Genomic DNA, 24,630 nt, shown 5'->3' on the forward strand with positions numbered 1-24,630 from the left:
ATACCTGCTTCAACATTCATAGTAACAAACAATGAACGTACTTACTTCTAGTGTGCCTTCCTTCTCTATATGGATACATATAAATAACGCTTTTTTACATTCCTAAATATTTATTTCCAGATTATATATCATTATTGCTAAATACTTTCTTGAATAATAGGTAAACAATTTTGATCCTTACACACTACGAAACACATGAGAACAAATGTATCTGTCCTGCACCCCCGTAAGTCTTGTTTTAAGGTCTGTAAGGTTTGTAATTTTTGCACGTGCATACTTCAAATCGTAAATCATCCGCCCCCATTAAATATCCAACAGTACAAATTCGATGATCTTTTATGTGAAACAAAGGACCGTGATTGATTTCTGCTTCAAAAAAATTTTAATTTTTGTCTCTCGGCACAAGCAATTTGTGATATTTCCACATGGTGAGTAATAGATGCTGCTATTCGAAGACACAGTTAAGCACATGTTTATTCTCCTACTAATTCAGCTTTTCAGTTGGTCACTCGTAAAATTTCTCAACTTATACTTGCAAGAACATTTTTTACTTGAAAATTATGAATTTTACAAATATGCACACAGCACCACTAAGTGTAACGTTTGAAAAGAAGAGACGAAGGAAAAAATGGCTGTGAAGACAAGGCGCGAGGCCCCGTCGCACCCTTGTAACGCTCTGGACAAATGTGTGACAAAAACCTGTTCGGCGAGTATTTTACGCTTTTTCGTTAAACGATTAAGATTTATACAAGTTGTAGTGTAAATTACACTGCAAAAGCTTGCTTCTACAAGTGGGTGTTGCCATTCGAAACTTTCAAAACCTTTTCGTTGCATTTGTAACAGTTGGCGGTCTATTGTTTTAAATTACTGCAATCTCGAGGGCATACCTTCAAATAACGATATTTGAAATTTCACTTCGATTGGTTGAGCGGATAGTGGGGATGTGTTTTTATGAACACTCTGTATTTGTTTACACTTCTGATAATTGCGTGATTAGAAAAGCTTTATCAACGCTTCAACAATATTTTAGAATGAAAACAGATAACAATTTTTCCTGAAGCAATTTCTTTCTCAATTGAGTGCCATTCTTCTAAGCTAAGAACAGCAGCTGTTGAAGCTATCATCTGGCATTCAACTTTAACGATTATTCGAAGTTTCAGGGTAAATTACTGCCAGTTGATTAATGAACGTTGAGCGTCAAAACGAGAAGACAAAAAAGGCGTTGCAACCAGTATCGTGACGCATATTGTTCATCTCAAAGACAGAGAGAGAGAAAGTTGTAATGCAAAATGGGGACAGATAAATTAATTGGAATCATTCGTTTCTGTCGTTTCCACACTTTTTTGTCACACACAAGAATTTTATATTTGTGATAGTGTTGTAATAAATGGATTCGAACTTGCTTGCTCTTGCTAGTACGAAAAGAATTATTGCTTATCAATAGCAAAAAGTGCATAAGAAATCTAAATCTTAGAATATCGTTAAACGTGTAGATGACGGAAATGCCTTTAGTAATGAACGAGGAAGGTAATAAATTTTGAAGAAATATTGCCTTTGTGAGTTACTGAAGCAAACATTTTGCGATAAAGAATTTGAAATGCGTTTTCAGAGTTAATGGTTTATTGTATTATTAAAATACCTATAAAAATGCATCTTACTTAATATAATACTTATAAAAATGCAACTTAATAAAATACTTATAAAAATGCAACTTACTTAATAAAATACTTATAAAAATGCAACTTACTTAATATAGTATGCTTTTGTTGTAATGTTTCTCTTTTTTGAAGTTCTTAACTGAAGAATGTAAATGCAGCGTAAAGTTAATGCACTGCTAAATAAATTCATAATCAAAAACAACTAATAGGAAGTTATAGGTATCGGGCTACTGTAAGTAAATTTGCAAGACTTTATTTTCGAAGATTAAATGGAATCTTCATATCCAGAATATTTTCGGATTTCTCTAATGTTTTTTCCAATTTCAGATGGAGAGTTTATTTAACTTTATTAACTAACTAGAGAAACTTTTTATTCCTAATTGCTCACTTTATTCCAATTCCTAGCACTTATTTTAAAAACCTTAACATTTAGTTCTTTACAGAACTAAACAGTTTTGTTACAAATTTACAAATTTCTGCTGATGTAATATTTTTATGTATTTATCGCAAACGTAATTAACCAAACGTAACTGCAGAATTTCGATAAGAAAGGAAGTTATCCAAAAGACGGTTATTATGATCTATAATTTTCAATAATTGTACAGATTTGTGAAGTGATAATATGCGGTATATCCTTTTCTTTTCATAATTAGGTTTAATCGCAATTTTGACCATAAGCTAATGGGTTAAGTTATGTTTAATCACATTTTTGTAGCCATATGTGAATGGATTGAATTATATTTAATAATCTTTAAATAAACTAGAATTTTGTGACGGCAGAAAATATCAGAATTTTGTACAGAGTAAATTGTATTATTAGGCATACAGATATTTATACAGCATAGAAACTCGTTAAGCAGTTAGCAGTGTAAACTTTATGTAAGCTCTTTTACAATCATAGTAAGACCTTCATTGAGCTGCCTTCGTGAGCATCATCTTCTTGGGCCTAAAATGAGTGAAATTTCTATAAAATAATAGACGAAAATATACGAATTATGAATAAAAATATATTCATAATTCGTATATTTCTTCTGTTTCTCATTTCATCATTAATAATCATGACATTAGCAAATACTTTCGTTGTATATCCGGAAGCATGTACACAAATAAAAGTATACCTTGAACGTATCATATAGTTTAAAAAGTATGGCTTAAATAGGTACGTTTCATCAGATTTAACAATACAGTTTTCCTAGAATGTTAAGAATCTGAATAATTTAGATTGCAGCTGTTTGAAAGAAAAGAGTATTCTCGTTTCTTGAGATTTATAAAACTTTCAAGTACGATCGTATTATCCGTAACTTTTATCTCGTCGATGGCTTCTTGATTAGGAATAAAGCGATAACTGCTGCTACAAAGACTGTTGAAAGACGAAATGTTATAAAATTTTTAGGTACTTTTTCTCTCTTTCGTGTTGTAATTGGAAAACATGTCGGCCAGTAATTTGAAGGTCCTGAGTTCGAGTTCTGGTAACGGCATGTTTCATTTTTCACATTTCATGTTCCGATAAAAATTTAGTGGACTATACAGCCATTTCCTTTCTTACAATTGGAATGAGTTACATTTTGGCGTCCGTATAACATTTGCGATTATTCTGTTTATTACGACAAAGCACCTGATGGACCTTACCTGGACCTAATGGACAAAGTCTCCTGATGGCCTTAGATGTGACGCTTGCCTTAAAGGTGGGCGGAGTGAAATTGGCTTCTAGAATTTTACATACGAGGAAGACATCCAAACCCTATACAGTAGCTCGTTTTGTTCCAAAGACCGAATCTGGGACAAACTTTCGATGTTGGGTAACATCGTACGTGATTACATGAGTCAAATTCCATATCCATAACTAATTGAAATGGTCATGTAAAAGCATGGAGGAAAACGAAATAGTATTATAAAAACTTAAAAACTGCTGAGATCGCAAAACTTAATTCCAGAAATTATTTACTTTCAAATTCTTATTTGGATTAACTTTTGCTGATATTTTACACGAAGTATATTGACTACCAATAACAGTCCACTTTGTTTCCTGGAACAGAAAAATACCAACTCAAAATTCATATTTAGAAAACTTTCAATTTTAGACTCGGATTGGTTGTATGAAAAATGCCTTATCCATTCCCGGGACAAACGACATGTATTTTTTAAGCCAGAAATATCTGTGTTTCATGAGTAAGAAACATCCATGTCAGGCTTTTATGTGAAGCACAGTCGAAATATATAGCTGAAATGAAAGCAAAGGAAAATCAAAGAAAATGTGAAAATACTGGCGCACTATAACTATTTCGATGAGATAATATAATTTTTTAAGATGTGAAACATTTTGCATTAAAAAATACAAATTTGTTTTAGTGCTTACTTGTTTGTAAATCACATCGCATCCTTGATTGGTTTAAAATGCCTATCATAAAACAGAATGTTCTATTTAAGTTACTTTATAAGTTTTAGATTTTAGCTTTTTTTCTTAGCTATTTCAATTTAAGTTTCATTTCTTGCGAAGGCCTTCATTTATCACATCCTTTGGTTACAGGAAATAGGTTTACCGTGTTGAAATTGGTGACTCAACTAAAACACATTAAAAAAACGATACTACAGATGCTAAATAAAAACACGTAATACTGATTACTTTATATATATGTATAAATACATAGGAAATATTTAATACTATAGGATTAATTTCTATTTGTGTCATTATATTTTTATTAGAAAAACAACCCGATTTGATTAAATTAGTGCTGCTCTTAAGCTATGCTTCACAAATACATGAATGTAGAAGGAAAACAAACAGAGAGGAATTAAAAAAAAGTTTCAACAAATACTTTCTCAAAGACAAAAATCCGCTGAATTTATGAATTTGAATTTTGAATAAACTGAATTTTCATTTGAATAAAATCTTTTATTTGCTTAAACATTCTTATATGAATTTAGTGCCCTATATCCAATGAGAAGCCATCTTCGAATAAAGATTTTAAGATCCCTTTGTTTGTAAAATAATGACAGTTCCTATTTATCTTAAATTCGGGATCTTCAGATTGGGCTATATTCCTTTGTCATTTGTTACGTCTACACGTGCGTGTAGATGAAATATTTTCAAGTCACAAGGTCGTTTAATACCTAAATTACAGCATAATTTAATTTCAGGCATTTTGCTTCTCAAACTCTAGCTGTATTCTTTTTCAATCTGCGAATATTCTGGTAAGGAAAAATGATCTGTCCAGAAGGAGCGTGTAACATGTTTTGAATTAAATCATAAAAAAATAAATAATAATATTAAAAATAATCTTAGCAGAATATTTTTCGAATTTCATCACTTATTGGTAATATTTTATTTTATGAAATTCTTGAGGTCAATAAGCTCTTCCACTTTTTGGTGACGGGCTGGAACGTTTGGAAAATAAAGCTGTAGAAAATTGTTGTTTTGCCTTATTCTTTATTATAATAAACTTTTACATGAAATTATGAATAAACGAATTTTTTTTTGTCTAGGAAAAAGGGAAAGCACAACAGTATCATGAAAAACTAAGATTTTGCAAAATTTAGGACAGTTTTACAGATCAGATGTTTATGTTACCATAATAGCTAACAGCGGCTGCACTATCTATTGAAGAAATCTTGAGGCACAGTCAGGGCTCAGTTGTTGTCTAGCCCAAGAGCTGAAAATCGTCCATCAACTCATCATAACCTATTACCTCTTGCAAACACAAGCCCTGATACATGAAAAACGAGCACTGGGCTGTCCTGAAAAAAAAATTGAACCTAAGATCTTGAACGTTTTAATAGTGTCCTAGTGTCCTCAAAGTCATAACTTCGTAGCGTAATTTTGAATCAAGCAAGGACATTACGGATTAAAAACAAGTGTTTTAGAGATTGAACTAAAAACATGCTCCATATTTTGGTGCTAAATACTCCATGGCTTTTACATGAGGTCACAGATTGCTTGTACATGTGCACAGTTCGGCATTTGAAAATTCAATATTTGTCTGAAATCCTCTCTAAGAATATATATGAATTCTAGTGAACTGCAGATAAGAATTAGCTCTTATAGATCCAGGTATTTAGAGAAGGAATACAGCTTGGAAGCGACAGTTTGCATTTTGTTATATATCGCGTTATTTTGCACAGTACTTCATTATCACTAATTTAAACTAGCCACTCGAACTAGCCATCCAAAGATCATGTTTTCATGATCTGTGAGCTCATATCGAACGGTGGAAGTTCTGACTCGCTAGCGAGTTTTTGAAATAAAAGTGTGTTTCAGATCTTGAGCCTTTTCTATGAGCAACGAATATAACTATAATGTATATTTAATTTTAACTCTTTGTTAAACAGGAGGAACTTTGCAGTTATGAAAATTTCAACGGTTTTTCAGACCAAAAAATTTAAATTCCAAATAGGACACGAGTTCTTTTCTTCTGTTACTACTTTTTTAGCTATTTTTAATTGAACTTTTATTTCTTCATCATTCAGTTATGACATATTTTTATTAAGTTAATTTAGCTGCAGGTTAAATCAGGTTTAAATGCAAAAGGTTTCAAATAAATGTTCCTGGAAAGCTTCTAAAATAATCACAATGCCTTCATTTAATAAGTACATATTATCAACTAAAGTAAATTTAAACGAGACAAAATGGATGGATGGACACTCGCTATAAATATCTATCAAATAAACTGTACGACTAATATCAACAGATACGCACTTTTGATATAAAGGTTGTACTAATAGCTAAATTTCGAATAAAGGAATATTATAAATTAAATCCAATAACCTGGGGAGTTTTGAACTCTTATTCCAAACTCTATATCTTTTAAAGTTTTAACAAATACGCAGTCGGTAATAAACTAAACTAACTCGGGACACTTATGATTGAATTCATATTCCGTAAAAAGCATTGAAACGTAGGTATAATAATATTTTAATAAGGAAAACCGTCTTTAATGTGTAAAATTATTGCAGATTTATACTAAGAAAATAACTGGCTCAATAAAGCAATATTTCAGCTTAAAGAAAAACTGAAACAAAGAAGGTTCTACTAAAAGTGTAGCTGTCTCTCTCTCTTTAAAAAAAATATGTATACTTTTTATGTTCAGTTTGAAAGTAGTGGCAAAAATATATTTTTTAAGCGATATTTGATGCATTTATATCACAAATGTTAGGAAAATTCTAATCTTTGCTCGTTTTTGTTGTAAATTGTTTAAAACATATGTCATTTCAAAAAGATATATTTGCATAAAAATTTTTTATTAAAAATAAATTGTTGATAACACATAGATTTTTTTGTACCTACCAACGATTGAACGGATAAGACTGTGGAACAGTGATAGTTTGATCGAGTTCAGATTTGAGCAAAGAAGCTCAATTACATGAGAGGTTTTTGTGGTTTTCTCGTGTTAAATGTAAATGCGAGCCAGTTTGCCTTAGAAATTTCTCCTGGAAGGTACCCATTTTCTGAAGCAAATATCCGAAGTTCTCTTCACCGTAATCCAGTAAACCCAGTTCTATAGATATAATAAATTTTTCTAAGTAATCAAGTTGATTTATATTCAAGCTTAATACGTTTACTGGATAAAACGTATAAGGTATTTATCCCAGCTTCCTAGCGTGCCTTCGTGGTGTAGTGGTTCTGCACGCTGGGCTGGTCTTTCAGAGGTCCGTGGTTCAATTCCCGGCGAAGGCGTTTGCTAATTTTTCATCTTTCCTGCTTCCAAAGAATACCTAATGTCTCTACAAACGTATATTTGTAAAACAGTTTCTAATATTAAAATATTATGTAGGTGTAATTTGGCAAGGCAGTAATTGTCTTCTTATTCATATTTTCAATGAAATTCGATAACTACTTGACTAAAACTTCATAATTTCATTATATATATATATATAATTTTAGGACAGTTTATTTAGTTAATTAAAAAAATTTTGTAACGCAAAGTTTCAATTGTCTGTTTTGGCGAAACGCGTAATGGAGTTAGCTTGGTTCGACGTTCACCCAGAAAATTTCCCTTGAAAAGCCAGAGTGGACCTCGAATTAAGCTGTTTTACCATTTTCCGCTTGTAAATTTGTAATTTTTAATATTTTTTACTTGTTCCATCGATTAGTTTTTACTGAGTTTTATAATTTACATTTTATTTCACCTGTAGCCTAATATGTCATTTCATTCAATTTAATTTGTTTTAAAATTCTGTTAAAAACTCTGTTAAAATTACCGAAAATATTTCACATATAGTTTTTATTCGAACTTGTAAAAACTACTGAACATGCATATGTTGGAGTTTTCTTGAAGCCTCATCTTTTGGTAACTATTTGGCGAGCTTACTACAATTTCTCTCCTCATTTCCTTAATTTTGCAGCACATTGCGCAAAAAGTTTTGACCAAAATTGATCTTTTTTGTATTGTTCTTACAACTTTGCTTATAATAATATAGATATATATAATATACAAATATTTGTGTTTGTGACGTATGTGTGTGTGTGAGTAAAAGTTTTTGTTTCTACGTAGAGATTGAACTTAGTAGATAGTTGGCTAGAGAAGAGGAAACCAGTTACTTTTTTAATCACGACTCAGATGAGTGTACGAGAGATAACTTGAAGCTACTGCGTAGTAAGATGAAATGATAGAGTTGAAGACAGATGTGCAGAGCTCAACGTATAACTTATTCTTGGATATCCTTGAAACATCTTTTCAATTACAGTTTAATTTCTTTTAGCATATCCTTGATTGGTTTGGTACAATGGTGTAATTCCCACCTCGCAATTCATATAAAATGTAGTAACATGCTTTAGCAATAGAGAAGAAGTACATGAAGCGAGAGCCGTGGCTTATTTAGGTACTGACAAGCAGCAAAAGAGCGACGTAGCAAGTATCTAGCGCTATTTGTAATGTCGGAATACTTTACTTTTATTTCTGAGCATCGATTGGGCAAAAGTCCACAGCAATACAGAATACTGCAGGGAAAGAGTGAAGTCAGTACGAAAGTGAAAGGTGTTTGTTGTCTGTTAATTGAAATTAGAAATTAAAAAGTGTATTGCCAAAGAAATTGCTTTTATATTTTGAATTCTGAATTTCTGAATTTAACCCTATATACTAGTAACAGTATTAAATATTCTATTCATCAAACATGAAAAAAACTTTTGGTAAGACATTTAGTGATTTAAATTTCACGTGAAAACCTAAGCCAAGAATAAATACCAAGAATACCAAGAATAAATTGTTCTCCTTTATATATGTATACATATCACACTTATCGTAAAAACGATCTATGCCAATCAATGTTATTTTTCTTATATTTATATATTTGTTTGCTCATATTAAAAACATAGTAAATAACCAAAGCAAACTTTTGTGTTTTTAAATAGCAGGTATATTTTGTGGCTTCAACCCTGTTACAGTTCTATATATTGGATATTTTTGCTACTGCAAAACTCGATACGGCAGTTAACTGTCCCGATTGGTATCTTAATGTCTGCTATAAAATGTAGTTGGTCGATAAAGAGAAAAGATAGTTTTATCAGGGTTTCTGAAAATGAGTAGCTATCGTCATGAGTGGGGTTTAAATCGTGGTTAGAGCTATAATTTACTGTAAGTGGAATAGCCACATTAACTCTCGTGGTTATATCCGTTAAAGTCGTAGATATTGTTCGAGAAAACGTTTTGAGAAACAGTGATATTAACCCAAAGTAAAAATGCATTCTGAAATGTAAAAAGCCATTTTACTCAATATCATGCTGTATATATATGGTAACTTAAGTTAAGCTAATTTTTACAATCTAGTTGATAATCTTTAACATGATAAAAGAGCTGCAGATTTATAACTTGAAATTTAAACTAAAACAATTCATTCCTAAACCAGAATTTGTCCATGTAATATTTACCTATTGAAGGCATAACTAATAGAAGATTAAACATATTTATACCAAAGATATGCTATTGTGAAACTATACTAAGTGCATTGAGACAAATCAAATTCAAAATGTTATTGTGGTGAATAAACTGTAATCAGGTGACTTCGTAAACAATCTGGAGATCCTTGGATGTAAACATAATTTCTTAAATTGATGGATAAAATAAGAAATTATACTTTTGTTTAAAGGGAACAATAATCATTGTTTATGTTTAATGATTAACTTATTTTTAATTAGAAATGTTAATAAGTATTTAATAAAATATTTCGCATCAGGAAACAGATAAAGTTTAGAATTATCATAAATATATTCTGCTTTCAGAAAATGTAGCTATTAGATAATGCTCTACCAAAGTAGGCACTGATAAAACAATAACACGTTGGATTCAAAAGAAAGATTCAATCGAGAGTTTAAACTTCTGTTTTCTATTTAAAAAAGGAAAAGTAGTAATTCTCATGATTTTGTGCCCAAATTTTAAGAATGCTCACCAAAGTTTAAGCTGTTCACATTTAGTTAAATGCACTAAAACATAAAACAGACTTTTCAATTTTTCTAATACTCTCGGTTATTTGCGAGAAATTCAAATTGTGAATTATTAAACAATGATGAATTTTAAATTATCATTATCGTCTAGATATTTAGAAAGGCTGATCATATCATTCTTATATACACCACGTGTTTACTACTAAGTCTGTTGCTTGCTCTAATACCGAAATACATTAATTGTATGTGTATCCTACATGTTGTCACATGTGATCAAGAAAATTATAATAGTTAAACGATGAATTGCATATTTTAGTGCATTTAAATAAGACATTTGATCTGAAAATCATTTCTGCACACAATACGTTTAAGACTTTAATTTTTTAGAAGAAGGAAAGTAATAACTTCACAAATTTGTTTTTCCGATCGTAGAAAAATAGTTCTAGTGATCAGCATTAAGTATGTCACATTTCCTCTCTTTTAAGGACTTCGGATCTGTCCGATGGTTTGAGATTACTTTTAATTTATTTGAATGTACCTATGACAAATTTTAGTAGTACCTTCACAGTCACTGCTCTCTGTCACAACCAAACAAACTTCATTTGGACGATTATCTGATTTTACTAAAGTCAAGGTTTTGCATTATTTAGTTTTTATCATTACGAAAGAACATATACTAGAACCTGTAAGCAATTGTTTCAGTGTTAAATAAAGCAATTGATTAAATTTTGAGAAATCATTAAGAAATACTGTATTTTCCACTCATTTCATTTCTTGACCATATAATGCTCTAGCACAAGCATAAGCGTTCAACAAATATAACTACATGAAACGAGAAAAGGCACAGTTTTACAATTGTTGTCAAATTTAAAAGTACTTTAATATGAAAATTTGCATAATTAAAACCTTTCTGTTACTGGAAGTGTTTTTCTGCAACCAAGAATTGCAAAAATGACCACGTTAGAAGTTTTATGAATGATTGATTTTTAGCTCGTATGTCCACACTGTACAGTGGTTAGGGAAGCGTACTACGATACCCAAGGGCCCGGGTTAGAATCCTGGAGAAGGCATGGTTGTAATTGTCCTTCCCTTCATAGGAGGCAACAATGACCTATCTGTTTGTTGCTTACACAATAAAGTGGCCACCACTTCCGACCTTTGAAGTCGCCTCAGTACTCACCAATGGAAAAAAATATTTTTAGCTGCCTATATATTTTTATCTGTGCAGTTTTCATCCTTTTCTGCAAATAGCATTGCCTCAATTCTCCTCCGTATGATATTTTTTTACCACCGCAATGTTTTTCAAGAACTGTTCAACTTCTTATTTCACATATTATCGAATAGGGGTGTTTGGAATATATTTCAATTATAAGATCTTAGCATAATCAAGAGCACAAAATAATATTTCCGAGGGAGCTCATCTGTCTGTCATCTGAGAAATACAAACTATGTAATAAAACGCAAGAACATTATTTAAACTGGTGATTATTTCCTAGGAATTTAGTAGAGTTGTCATCATTTTTTCAAGTAATTTTGTCTCCTCTATTTTACATCACCGCATCTTACTTACATAAATATAACTACAATCTCTGTTCGCAACTCTTTTAAAACAATAGTGTGCATGAATTTGGTAGTGAACACGTAAACAGTAATTAGTTATGCATTTTTCGAATTTCTCACTGTTCTTGAGTTGCTAATACTTGCTTTTTTTTTCATTACATGTACAACGGTGCCTGCTATTCACGCAAGATTCCTATATCAGTTACCGCTGAATTTAGATGTGCTACAAATTCTCCTTCAAGATTTGTCCGAAGTATCGCATGTTCTTTAACAGAATGTTTATACAAATGATAAAGCCAGTTTGCTCAGCAGAGAGGGTGCTCTGTGCAAATATTTTTACTTACTGATCTCTTTGTAATTACTTGCATTTTGTTTTAGACGATCTCGTCAAAACAACAGGAATGTAGTTGAGAATCTTTATTTGACCGAGTAGAGGTGAAAAATTTTACGAGGTGATTTTACAAGATCACAACACATTATACTCCAAATCGTGACTATTTTTCGGTATTCTTAGTAGTTTGGAATCGTACAATTCTACATGAACGGCTAATTATTCTTCACATTGTTATAATATGACGCAAAATGTAAGAAAACTTGGAAATGTGCAGATAATGCAAGCATCAAATGTTACAATATCCAACTATCCGGGGCAACACCTCATGGGCCCTATAAGGGCATACATACATTCATCCTGTATACATGCTTACATAGTTCGTAATATATGCTTATAGTTACATAGTTCATAATATATGCTTACATAGTTGTGATTGCTTTTGCTGATGACGCGACATTTATCATCAGAGGCAAATCGAGAGACCAGCTGGAAAGTAACAGTAATGAGACCATAGCACAATTTGTACGGCTCTGTGAAGGCAAGAACATCTCGGAGCAAAAGTCAAGGTATTTGATCGTACACAAAGCAAGTCAAACTCTTGCAAGAAATCCAGTTTTGAAACTAAAGGGCCGTACAATCAAACGAACTCGGGAACTAAAATTGCTGGGGCTTATAATCGATGAAAAGCTCTCCTGGCTGCCTCACCTCAGAGCAGTTCGCGCGAGGACACACGCAATTGCATATACTTTAAGGGGCCTTCAAGGCTCAGACTGGGGCCTTAGACCACATATCCTAAAAATCCTCTATCAGTCCGTCGTAGAAAAAATGGCCCTCTATGGAGCGGCAATTTGGGCAACTCCAATGAACGAAAGGAAAAGGAAATTGCTCAGTAGTATACAACGCCTCTTTGCTCTGGCTATTACAAAAGGATACCGTACAACAGCGACAGCGGCAGCCACAATACCGCCGGGACTTTTGCCATTACATATTAGATCAGCACAAGAAGCAGCAGTAACGACTGTTCTCCAATTACATCTCTGTACTACTTTTGGACCGCTATGCTATGATCCAGAGGAGTATGAAACAAAACGTCTCATAAATGCAACCCATCCTTCACACCATGGAAAAGGGGTTATAGCACACACCACCTCTCTGCACAGCCCCCATGAAGAAATAAAGCCAGTAAATGTCATCCATTCGTCCAGGGTGAGGACAGCCAGCGTCCGTCCAACACCTTCGGAACCCAGCAGCAGCAGAGGGAGAAACCGGTTGTTTCAATCTTTTTGGCCTTGTCATTCGGCGGTCGCAGCTAACACGCCTGACGCTGAATAATATGGAGGCTTGCCTGCACATACATGCTCTTATGTATATCGCTTGCAGATCCAATCGGTAACTAAACCTTTTTCTTTCTAAGCCATATTTATTTTTTTCCATATCGTTTCCTGCGCTGGGTCTCGTCAACTGGATTCAAAGAATTCTTCTCGGCATTGCGAAACATCTAAGAAAACGGAACAAAGATAATAATTAATGACTCCTTGTAAAATGTCCCAAGGAAAAATTAATCTGATTTAAAAATTAAAAACTACCGATCAAAATAACTGTTGTTGCAATTTAGAAAATTTAAAAAAATTATGAAGGCTTAAAAGTTCTTAAAATGGAGAACGTAGGAAACAATTTAATTTAGTGAGCAAAATCCATAATGCTTTGAAAATTAATAAATTGTTGTTGCCATAAACATAATTCTAAATAACATTTCTACTACTTCGGCGTCAATGTTTAAAATGTAAATACACATATATGTATTGTTATTAACAACTGATTATTTTCCCGAGGTTATTGATTTCTTCCCCCAAAAAAAAAAAAAAAATAATTAGTTTTATTCCTCACTCTAAATATTTAGTCATAACTATATTTTGAAAATGTAGTTTAAGGGAATACAAAATATACCTGTATAAATACACAAAAACGCGATTTAGATAATATAATCTAACAATTAAACCATATGATTTTTCTTGCACTGTTAACTTGATAGCAATAATTAGGTAATAAAACTTTAGTGTAAAGTAGTAATTAATTTTCATTAGTAAAAATTAAATTTTTTATATTTTATATTTTTAAACAATAAATTCGTTTATGTTTAATTTTACAAAATCACCTTTCAGATTTCTTTTAGTTGATGAGAGGAAAACAGGCTTTTATTATGGAAATAGTATATATAATATTGTTGTATAATCTAATTTTTATTTATTTCTAAAATATTATCAGTTTATCCTACAAAAAGGAAAACACCATTTATGAGCTTAATAAAAGCGGCATAAGAGAATAAAAATATTACGATTTAGGTCTGAAATTATGATTTTTCCCCTTGTTGTTCTCGTTGTCGTTATTCTTAAATATTCCAACCACCTTCATTTTTCTCATCTAACAACTGATTTTGTATATCACCGGCAGAAACGTTTACATGAATAAAGGAGTATCAAGTAAAGCAAAGTTGTCGTAAATTTTGAATTAAGCGAAAGAAAATGACAGTCAAGAAAAATTTTTATGTTTTTAAAAATATTGTTGCGTTTTTCTTTTCTGCTTCTGACACCAGTTATTACATTATTTCCTTCCTTCACGTTCGCACGGGGTTCGTATGGATTTGGAGTGAATAATGACGACACTACTCGATGAGGTATCCAAACACACTTTATTTAGCCAATCTTAATCGGGACAGCTCCAAAGTCACTTTTTTACAGTCGTCGAACTGTTATAAACACGGTGACACGTGCAGCGACACAGCTTTCAGGTTATCAAGCTATCACGGTGGAGACAGCTTCACAGCAAATCACTAGAGTACAGCTCCCAACTCTGCTTGCTTGGTCGTTCTCGGAACTCCACGTTCTCTCGAGACTGTCGGCGCTACAACATGCGATGCACTCGACGACACACAGAGCACAGCTCCCGACTCTTCAGTTCAGTCGTTCCCAGAGCTCACCACGCTCTCTCAACGATGCACTAACCGCGATACACTACGTGACTCTTTCGGTGCACTCGACGACACACTCGGCACTCGCTGCCCGGCTGTCAACTCGATCGACTAGGGTCTCTGCCCTAGTCGTAACTGCCCGGCTGTCAACTCACTAGACGAGACACCAACTCGATACTAACTAACTCTCCGCGTACCAGCAGGGTTTATATGGCTTTAGGCTGGTGGTCGAGAACATTCTGGGCTAAACCGGCAAAAATTCGTTAATAATGAAGAAGAAGACGAAGGTTCTCCATCCCAGAAAGTTCTCCATCCGTCCATGGCATATCACCAATTTTGTCGCCAAATGTCACCAGATGGGTGATTTCTCGCCAAATGTGGGAACCCTTCCTTTTCTTGCCATTTTATGGCAACCCTAAAACTGCTTTGCGGGGTAGCTATCTCACCGCGCCTGTACATTTCGTAACAATATTTGTTACAGAAGAATGTACGTACAAGTGATATGATTGGAGTAAAGTTTCTTGAGTCTCCTTGAAGCTTATGTACTTTTATTGAATGTATGTAAAACGTTTTATTAAAATTCATGTTATAAAACGTAAAACATTTATAATACGAAAACTGTTTTGGAAAATGGTATCTAATCATGCCTAATTCGAATACGGTATGTATAACATTCATACATCTATTTTAGAGTCATTATCGTCATGAATTATTATGAAATGAGAATGAAGTCATGAGAACGTCATGAGTTATTATGAATTATCGTCATGAGTTATGAGTAATTTATGAAATTTTATTCTCGGTAAATTTCTAGGTAATAACATTGAATTTCTACTTCATGATATTATGATTCGAAATTTTAAATTGTCATTAGTGATAGATATGGTTTACAAAACAATGCATTGAAAGATATGTAGGCAGCAAATTAAACCTACCTTTTCAAAACACACGGTTTAAGTATTAAAAACTAATAAACAAAGATTAAGGAAATGCATCGCCTTCTACTTAGTGAAGCTTGTAAACACGAGCAGAATGCATTTCGAGAGATGCCTAATTTTAAGATAACAAGTTGTTTGGAGTTCAATACTAATAACAGCCGGAAAGTACATTTTCTCTGAAGTAATCAACAAACATTCCCATCATGCTCTGGGGAAATCGCCTAGCAGGGATCTCAATTAGACAGTTTCCTTCAAGAGCTTTATATTGCCTAGTTCTGTATCAAAGTTGTGAGTAATTACTCTGAAGACTCCAAAAGTAACATTTTTGTGCCAATCAGGTGGAAGGATGTCAATTATTATCCTTCAGAGAAATTCGTGATATGCTCTGACTTAGGATGATGAAGGTCTTTCATGTAACTTGTACTGCGTATTTCAGATATAGCGATATCTTAACTTTCTCTTAAAGAAGCATATTTGGAAGTCAATATCGATGAGAATTAGTTCTATTTTGTAGTTATTGTTATCGACGAATTACGTACTTGTGTTTGTTATAGTTTCATACAATTTCATTACATTTAATGTAATTTAATTTATATGAATAATTTATGAATAATTCATAATGCACCCGTAAAGAATCATCAATAGCAGGATGCTTTCGGACAAATGTTATGAAAATTCAGATCTGGGCAATATTTGTAAACTTAAACTTTTACAAATATATAAACCATTTTAGTGCTGAAGGTTTACGTTTGACAACTTAAAAAAGCAAAGCTGGTTCAGTAATATTGTATAGAATATTTCAAATTACCTTTCACGGTGAAAACTGCAGTATAAAGATGCTAATTCATGTTTTTGAATTAGCATGATTCAATAAAATTATTTTTTATTTTCGGTTACTGTTAGATATAATCTATATATCAGTGATTGAAATATATTGCTCTTTGCGTAGTTCTACTCTACTTTAAATGATAACTACTAGGAACTGTAAAAGGAGACAGACAACGTATTGTTCTATTTTTGTGTTAGGAGACAGACAGCTTATTGTTCTCCGCTATTTCTGTAGACTATTTTGTGTTATTTCTATAAGCACAAACACGTATAATTATTTATAATAATACTATTTAATTACCTCTCAGTCTCATCATTAAACGAACTATTAAAAGAGCTATTTATATTATTTATAACATAAAAATAAAAGCCGCTACTTAAAGAAAAGTGTCGAGCAAATATTCCAACCGAATTGAAATGTTCAATAAAAAGTAATATGTACCTAAATAAGAATTATTTATTCAGTATATCAGTAAACAATTGAGCCTAGCCAAGCTAAAGAGGATAAAACATTTCAGTATTTAAGAGATACAACAGAGTAAACGGTCAACGATATTTGCTGAAGGCTGATTTTTTCTCAAACTCAAGAACCCAGTGTTTAAATGTGTTAACTAATTTTATCCTGATAGAAGTGGGCCGAAACAGAAATGAGAATAGTTAAATAATAAGTGTATTAAATTAACATAAAACTCTACAAGATAACGTTTTCGCGGTTAACAAATAGTTACCGCTAGAAGGACTGCAACATTGACTAACGCAGGATAATTCTGAAATATTTTGTTACTCGCGGAAACGTTTAACTAAATTTAGAAAAAAACATTTTAGGCTTTTAACATTAATTCCTTTCTTAATCGCATGCAGTTATCCATAAATGTGTTTTGTTAAATATATACCATTTTCTTATAATAAAAGTTATCTCTGAAAACATTCTACAACAACATCTTTAGTCTCCTTTGAATATAGGTTAAATTTCTAGAATTCGATATTCAGAAATATCCTGTTCTTTAAAAGAAACTGAAAAATGATGCTGTCAGTTTTTGCAGTTTTATATTGAAGGACTCAAGTGTGACCTTATTTGGTATCTATATATGTGCTCGTTTAGAAGTTAATGACGAAACGCAGAACATGATTTACAGATGGATCGATAGCAGTGCAGTAAAATTATTAGCAATCACTCCAGTTTAACACATTTCTTTTTATATCTGAGTATAATTTTTAATTTGAGATATGCAAGGCAGCAGGTGTTGTAAACGAGGAAGCTTTTGTGAATTTTCTGCATCTGCAAAACAATTAATTTCGATGAAGTAAAGTATTGTAACGGAGAGTAAGTAAGTTGTCAGTGCGGAAGCGATCTCATTATTGCGAAATACCTAATATAAGCATCCGGTTCAGAATGCTTTATTAGTCCAAAGGGGCTTTGTCCCTGAAGGACTATTGTTTTTGTTTTGCGATTTTGCGTTGAGTCACTATAAATGTCCGTTTCACTTTTCAAACTGTTGCCACCAAATGTTAGAGTCCTGCATTATATTTGAAGAAATTAAATAATGAAAATTCTGCATAAATGTATGTATATTTCTCGTATTGTGATAAAACAACGGTACATAGAGCCATCGAATTTTGAATGACGTAACCCTCCTACGAATATGGGCATGTGGAAGACCAAATTTGGAATTTGTTTTATTATCGATTTAATATTTTGTAAAACTTTAACGAATTTTTGAGTAACAAACTCGAGGATTTTAAAGAGAGCAATGGCAACACTCTACGGAAAAAGAGTCCTTTTTATCTCCAGCGCGCGAATTATGTATCGGAAATTCTAAAGATATGCACATTTTAAAATTATTTTGCGACATTTTTATTGAACTGAATTTTATAGTTTAAGAGCAAAGAACATGATATTTAATAAATAAAGGTAACACACAAAAAGTTAAAAAAATGCCACTTTGGACGTAATTTAAAATCTGAAACCTTTCAGATTTTTTTTTTTTCAGTTTAGCTTTATTTTGAGATATTAATATCAGATTTCGTCGGTTCGTAAATTTGAACACGAGTTCTGGCTGAAGCATTATGTTTATCATCAGCGCTATGCAAAAATCTTTTAACATGGATTACTTTGAAAGGACACAGTTTAGAGAGATTTGTTGCAAGAATTTACTATTTTATAACAAAAAGGGGACCTAACCAAATTAAAATGCATAGCCAACTGGATACTGCAAATTAAAGTTAGAATTGTTCCAGTCTCTAGCTTCATGTTCTTCATCCATTCCGGGTTTCGATGTCATACATTAACAGATATTATCGACAGAATAAACCGTGATTCTTTTGAACAAGATAAACGCTCAAATTTTCAACAAGATAGGATAAATATGCTAGAGACTTTAATTTTTACATCAAGTGCTTTAGTTTAAAGTTCTGCAGTTTTATTTTGTTATTTTCAGAAGTCATGGATAAAAATATCAGAGAATCAAATTGAATTTATCAAATGTTGAGATCATTAATTGGTGTAACATTGTTAATAGTGCACACTAAATATTTTTCATTATTATGAAATATGAAATTTATGCATTACCTAATGCAATTCGAAATATTTTATGTAATCATCAATCAAAATGTTGCTAACAATGAATTATTATTATTTTGAAAATTAAATATGTAATGATGTTCTTTTCAAAATTAACTTAAAGTAAAATTTTATGTTTTAAAAATTTACTCTTGAATAGTTATGATGGATGAATTTAGTGGGAAATTTCTTCAAACATTTCATTTAGAGAAAGCTGTTAAAATTTTATGTACTGATAAATATCATTTTTAACTAAATATTAAAAACTTTTGAATTATTCTTAAGAACTTTGAATTATTTTGAGTGTTACTATAGGAAATGATAAAAAAGGCGATTCTAAATATGCATATATATTAGAAGAATATATATTTAGAATATATATTTAGAATGCATATATATTTTGAATATATGTAAGAAAAATAAAGAATATGTAAAAGATTAAATAAGCAGCGTAAATTAATTTCCTTCTCTATTCTAAATATAGTAACCTCTATTTGCACTGCGTCATTTTGAGACTAATCCATGCCATATGACTCTTACATAATTCTGATGATGTAAATGGAACTAAAACTCAAGCAGCCAATAATAATTTTACAGTTACTATCCAATCAAAATGAATTGAGGACCAAAACTCACTCAGTCTGAATTAAGATTTCACCCTGAACATAACGCACTTGCTTCTTACGCTTTGGCTTAGCTGGACTGCAGCGGGTGTGCTTCTTCTTTCTTATTGCAAATTTACCTAAAATGTAAACTTTTTGGGATAGGCCCATTTAATGTGATAGCTTGTTTGTGGCCGCAACATGTTTTGCTGAAATAAAAAAATGAAGATTTAATCTGCCTTCGCCTCCAATTTCCTATTCATTATGGATCAACACTTCTACGTCACCAAAATTCCTGCTAGCCATAAACTTCTGAGTTTGTTTTTATTACATTATATATGTATATGTTACCGTGAAAGACCGAAATTGGAGAATGTCGACTTTCACCGGAGAATGTCAACATTCACCAAATACGTCGGTGAAAGATCGAATATTTCTTTATATTCTTCTACATTCGGACCCTCACCGGTGTATGTCGACAATCACAGATATGCTCTGGTGTAGTTCCAAAAGAGAGGAGTATATGTACACGCTGCCATTCCAAAAGGAAGTGTTCCACAAATAAATGCAGTTGTAAAAGCAAGGGACTCTTGTGCAATTCAAGAGTCCCTTGCTTTTACAACTGCATTTAATAGTAAATTAATTAATTTAATAATAGTTTAAGTTGTTGCAATAAATAAGATTTGAATCACATAATTTGGTAAGTTTATAACTTCTATTATTTTCTTTTCTCATTTTGAATGTACTGTGTGTTTTAAGTTCTTATATTCTTAAGTTCTTATTCTTTTTTTCGCGAATAAATTACGGAGAAGAAAATATAATATTGTTATATGTTCAACATTCACCACTAGTACATGATGAATGTCGACATTCACCGGCAAGTCAGAAATAAGAGTATTTGGAAAATATTTCGCACATACACCAAGCGACTATGTGAATTTTGACATTCACCGGTGAAAGTCGACATTCTCCAGATTTTGGTGTTTCACCGTAACATATATATACATATATTAAGCTAAAAATAATGAAATAAAAAGTATAAATTCCTTTTTATTAGTTGAAAGTTATTTAAATTGTAAAAGTTAATTCTTTTTCTATTCCCCAAAACGCTTTGTTATTTAATAACTCATTTAAGTAATATTACTATACATTTTTAATACTTCAGATACATTTATTAATGATTTGAAGGGGAATTTTTATTGATGCTAACAACAGTATTATTAAACAGATCTAAAAGTCTTTCGATAAATAAATCTTGAACTGACGTCTGCTTCTTTTGTACTTTCAGAGATCCAAACGTAGGAACTCAATTAGGATTTTTGCAGATGGATGTTGCTAGAGGGCGCTATGAGAGAGTCATCTGGCCCGAATTCACAGCGAATCATCAGAAGTACCTCAGCATATGCAAGTATTGTTCAATTTCTGTTATTAAACATATGAAATGTAATTTTGGAAAATAGCATTTAAAAAGATTCAGTTCCGTTTTAAACAAAATGAAGTGCTTTTCATATTTGAAGCTTGGCTTCAATGAATTTCACAAGATTAAGCATGCCAGTAAAATGAGTGCTTCTCATAATTTTTGCTGCAAAATTAAATACGTTGCGTATTCCAGTTACAGTTTACAGATAACAAACAGTTCCTGAGCAGTTTAGTGTACTACAATTTCTGATTTTCTTTGGAAATGCATTTTAATATATATTGCTGAGCAAACGCTAGGATGGTAAGTATTCAGAGCATTATCAGTAAACCGAGGTGTTTATAAATGCTTTCAAGAGAAATAAAATTTCATTTCAGTTTTTAATTCTTCATATTGAAAAATTTGTTATGCCTTTAATTTATTACCCTTTTCTAAATTCTGCAATTTCATAAATTAATTTTGATTTTTTTTTACTTTTACAATGGCAGAATTTATTTTAATTCTACTTTAATTAATTCATTAACTTCAATCATCCTCGTTTCTATATATTGCGCAAATGAATGTTTTAAAACAGTCTAGAAATATGAAGAAAACAAATTCATAATGAGATCCATAGAAAAGTAATCTTGCTTGTATTTAGTTGCATTGATTAATTTATTATGCTTTAACTCTTGTTACAGAAAGGAAATTCCACTTTGGTTTACTTATTTTTTGGGGGATATTGTGGCAAACTATTATTGCAGTTTTCTTGACGTGTTGACACCGGTGGTGAGCAAGTTCTGTCTCCTAACAAAAATTCATTTCAACTGATTACAGCATTCATTTTCAGTTTTTCAGTCTCTGACTGAGTTGACTGTAAAGCGGTATATGAAACTGATAGAAATCGTTGTGTGTATTCATTTGAAACTGAAACTTTCTGTGGAGATGTCATCGTCGAATAAATATCCAGTTTTCGAATGCAAAATTTAAAGTTTTATTATTTTCTAATAAAGTATCATATTTGTAATTTAAAATGTTTCGCGCAATCTGAACTGAATGCCTATGCTACCTTTAAAAGAGGCTTTGTCGATAATGTCAAAAAATTTTAGATAAAATTGATATTTGTCAAGAAAGGATCTCTCCGGAATATCTGCTTTCAGCGTATTTCTTTGAAATGTTAAGTGCAGTGGAAAACTGGCAAAAAGTCTCCTTTCTCTCCCTTTCGCAGAGCTGCTGTCAACATTTCGGAAATTATTTTCTGATAAGACCTATGCAAACTTCTGTTGTCCTTTACTTAGAATCTCATTTTCAAAGATTTAGAAATTTACACAAGACTGTTCGAATGTTTGACTGTTTAGGTTCTAAATTTTGACTATTAATTTCTATTTTATGCAGTTTCAGTACTATAAGCACAAAGGTAGCCTGTAGCTATTAAAACTGTAGCGTACATCTCTTACTCTCTTACTTTGTTTCTGTTATAAATCAAGTTTTGACCGGGGTAAGTTTCAACGTTTTCTTGTGCGAAGATTATGACATTAATATCTTGCATTTTGTCTCGTCCCATATTTCATTATCGATATTAGTGACTTCGCAAACTTTCACCTCGTCATATATGCAGAGATAAATGTTCATGTACAGACAATCATAGTTTTGCTTTTGTCATCAAAATGTACAGTGTGTGATCTCTTATGGGGAGTACTAGGCAATGTGAGTTTAACCAGTTGTTCACTAATTAACATGCAACAGCATTCTTGCTTTTTGAAAACCATTTGTATTCACAGCTTAAATCTCTATTTTTAATAATTAAAGAGTTTTCTTATACTCAAATGTGAGTTGTTCGCACGATATTTTCAGGCAGGGAATTTTTACGGTTGGTTAAATTAGAATGAATTTGTTTTACATTTCTTTCGTTTTAAGTGTTAATGTTTATTATCTATAGAACATTATTGCTGATCAATCCAAATGTCTGAGAGGCATTTCTTGCATAGCAATTTCTTACATACTTCAGGCATTATGATAAGTATAGTAGAAGTACATAATCACCAAAAAGTACAATTATAGTTATTACAATAGAAGCTGGAATCAAATAAGTTGTGGTTTCATCCAATGGAACTCAGAGCCTTCTCTGATTCAGTCTGATATAATTAACTACTTTTCCTTTCTCTTTTTAACATAGTCGATTTTTTATTACTTTTGAAATCCCTACGTAGAATCAAGAATATAGCCATATTATGTACACATCTATCTTATTCTTCTAGTGATCCGCTGGGTATCATTTAAAGCATCATTAAATATTTTTTCAGATGGTTCCATCGTAAGCTGTAGTCACTTTTCAGCCTCCTCAAACTATTGAAAAATTTAACGTTTTGGACTCCCAAATATTCTTGAACTGTCCGATACTATTTGTTGTTTTTTCTTTCTTCTTATTTTAATTTTTGCTCTTAATAATTCTTACCTTAGTTCAAAGTAATTAAAAGCCTCTTCTCACCGCTTGTAATTGCTTTTAAAAATGCCCGATTTACTTTCTTCCTGTAAAACAACTTTCTTCACATGGATATCTTCTTAGTAGTGAAGTATAATCAAAGTGTTCTTAACCAGCGGGAAGGCGCGTGGGGTGTATCATACCCCAACTCTACATAAAAGTGGAATATTCCTAACTTGTGAAACTGAAATTATGTGTTGCTTTCAGTAGCTGAGTTTCTAGTTGTGGTTGACTTTCAGAACCGCTTTTTCGTTGCCTGTGTGTTTCAGAAAAAGATTTATCGGTATTTTGTTGGAACTGGGGTGTGACACACCCCACGCGCCTGTCCGTGTAAGTGTTTTTCTGACTGAATATTTAGTTCAGAAATTTATTTCTAGAGTGTAACAGTAAATATTTCTACTCGCAAGTGATTTTAAAGTACTTGACATTAAATTCTTAAAAATTTCTAACTGCATTATGGTAAAAAGAATGAGTCATTATGAACTGGAGATGCAACGCATGTGAGATTTATTAGAAATATTTGAAAGCGATAAAGATTGCATTTCGGAAACTAAAGATGAAACTAAGAATATTTTGTACAATGTTTTGGTTTCGAAAAAGATAAAACATTAATTCCTGATGTTCCTAAAAAAGGAAAAACTGTTCTTATGCTTTCAACATTATATAACGATCATACTGTAGATGATACTATTGGAGAAAATAAAACGTCAGGAATTAAATGTTTTAATAATATGACTAAACGAGCAGTGGATATGGGGGATGAAATGTCAGCCAATTATTCAATTGCCAGAATAACAAGAAAGTGGCCAATGGTAATTTTCTTTCCTGCACTGAATGTTGCTGTAATAAATGCTTGAATTATATTACACTCAACTGCTGATCCACCAACAAGAAACAGAAGTCTGTTTTTGAAGAACTTAGCATTACAAT

The 24,630-nt window shown here is 32.0% G+C and overlaps 1 protein-coding gene across 1 annotated transcript in view; it reads left to right on the forward strand.

The window, feature by feature from the left end:
- LOC118195786 (neuroligin-4, X-linked-like) overlaps positions 1-24,630 on the forward strand; it is a 291,903-nt gene that overhangs the window by 129,075 nt on the left and 138,198 nt on the right. Inside the window, exon 5 of the mRNA XM_035367112.2 lies at positions 21,111-21,226. Within this exon, the coding sequence (XP_035223003.2) occupies positions 21,111-21,226 (116 nt within the window). The remainder of the gene's footprint in view (positions 1-21,110; positions 21,227-24,630) is intronic.

The sequence above is a fragment of the Stegodyphus dumicola genome, chromosome 3 (assembly GCF_044657685.1).
Source record: "Stegodyphus dumicola isolate Sdum_Otavi_A_Nest chromosome 3, ASM4465768v1".
Taxonomy (NCBI): Eukaryota; Metazoa; Arthropoda; class Arachnida; order Araneae; family Eresidae; genus Stegodyphus; species Stegodyphus dumicola.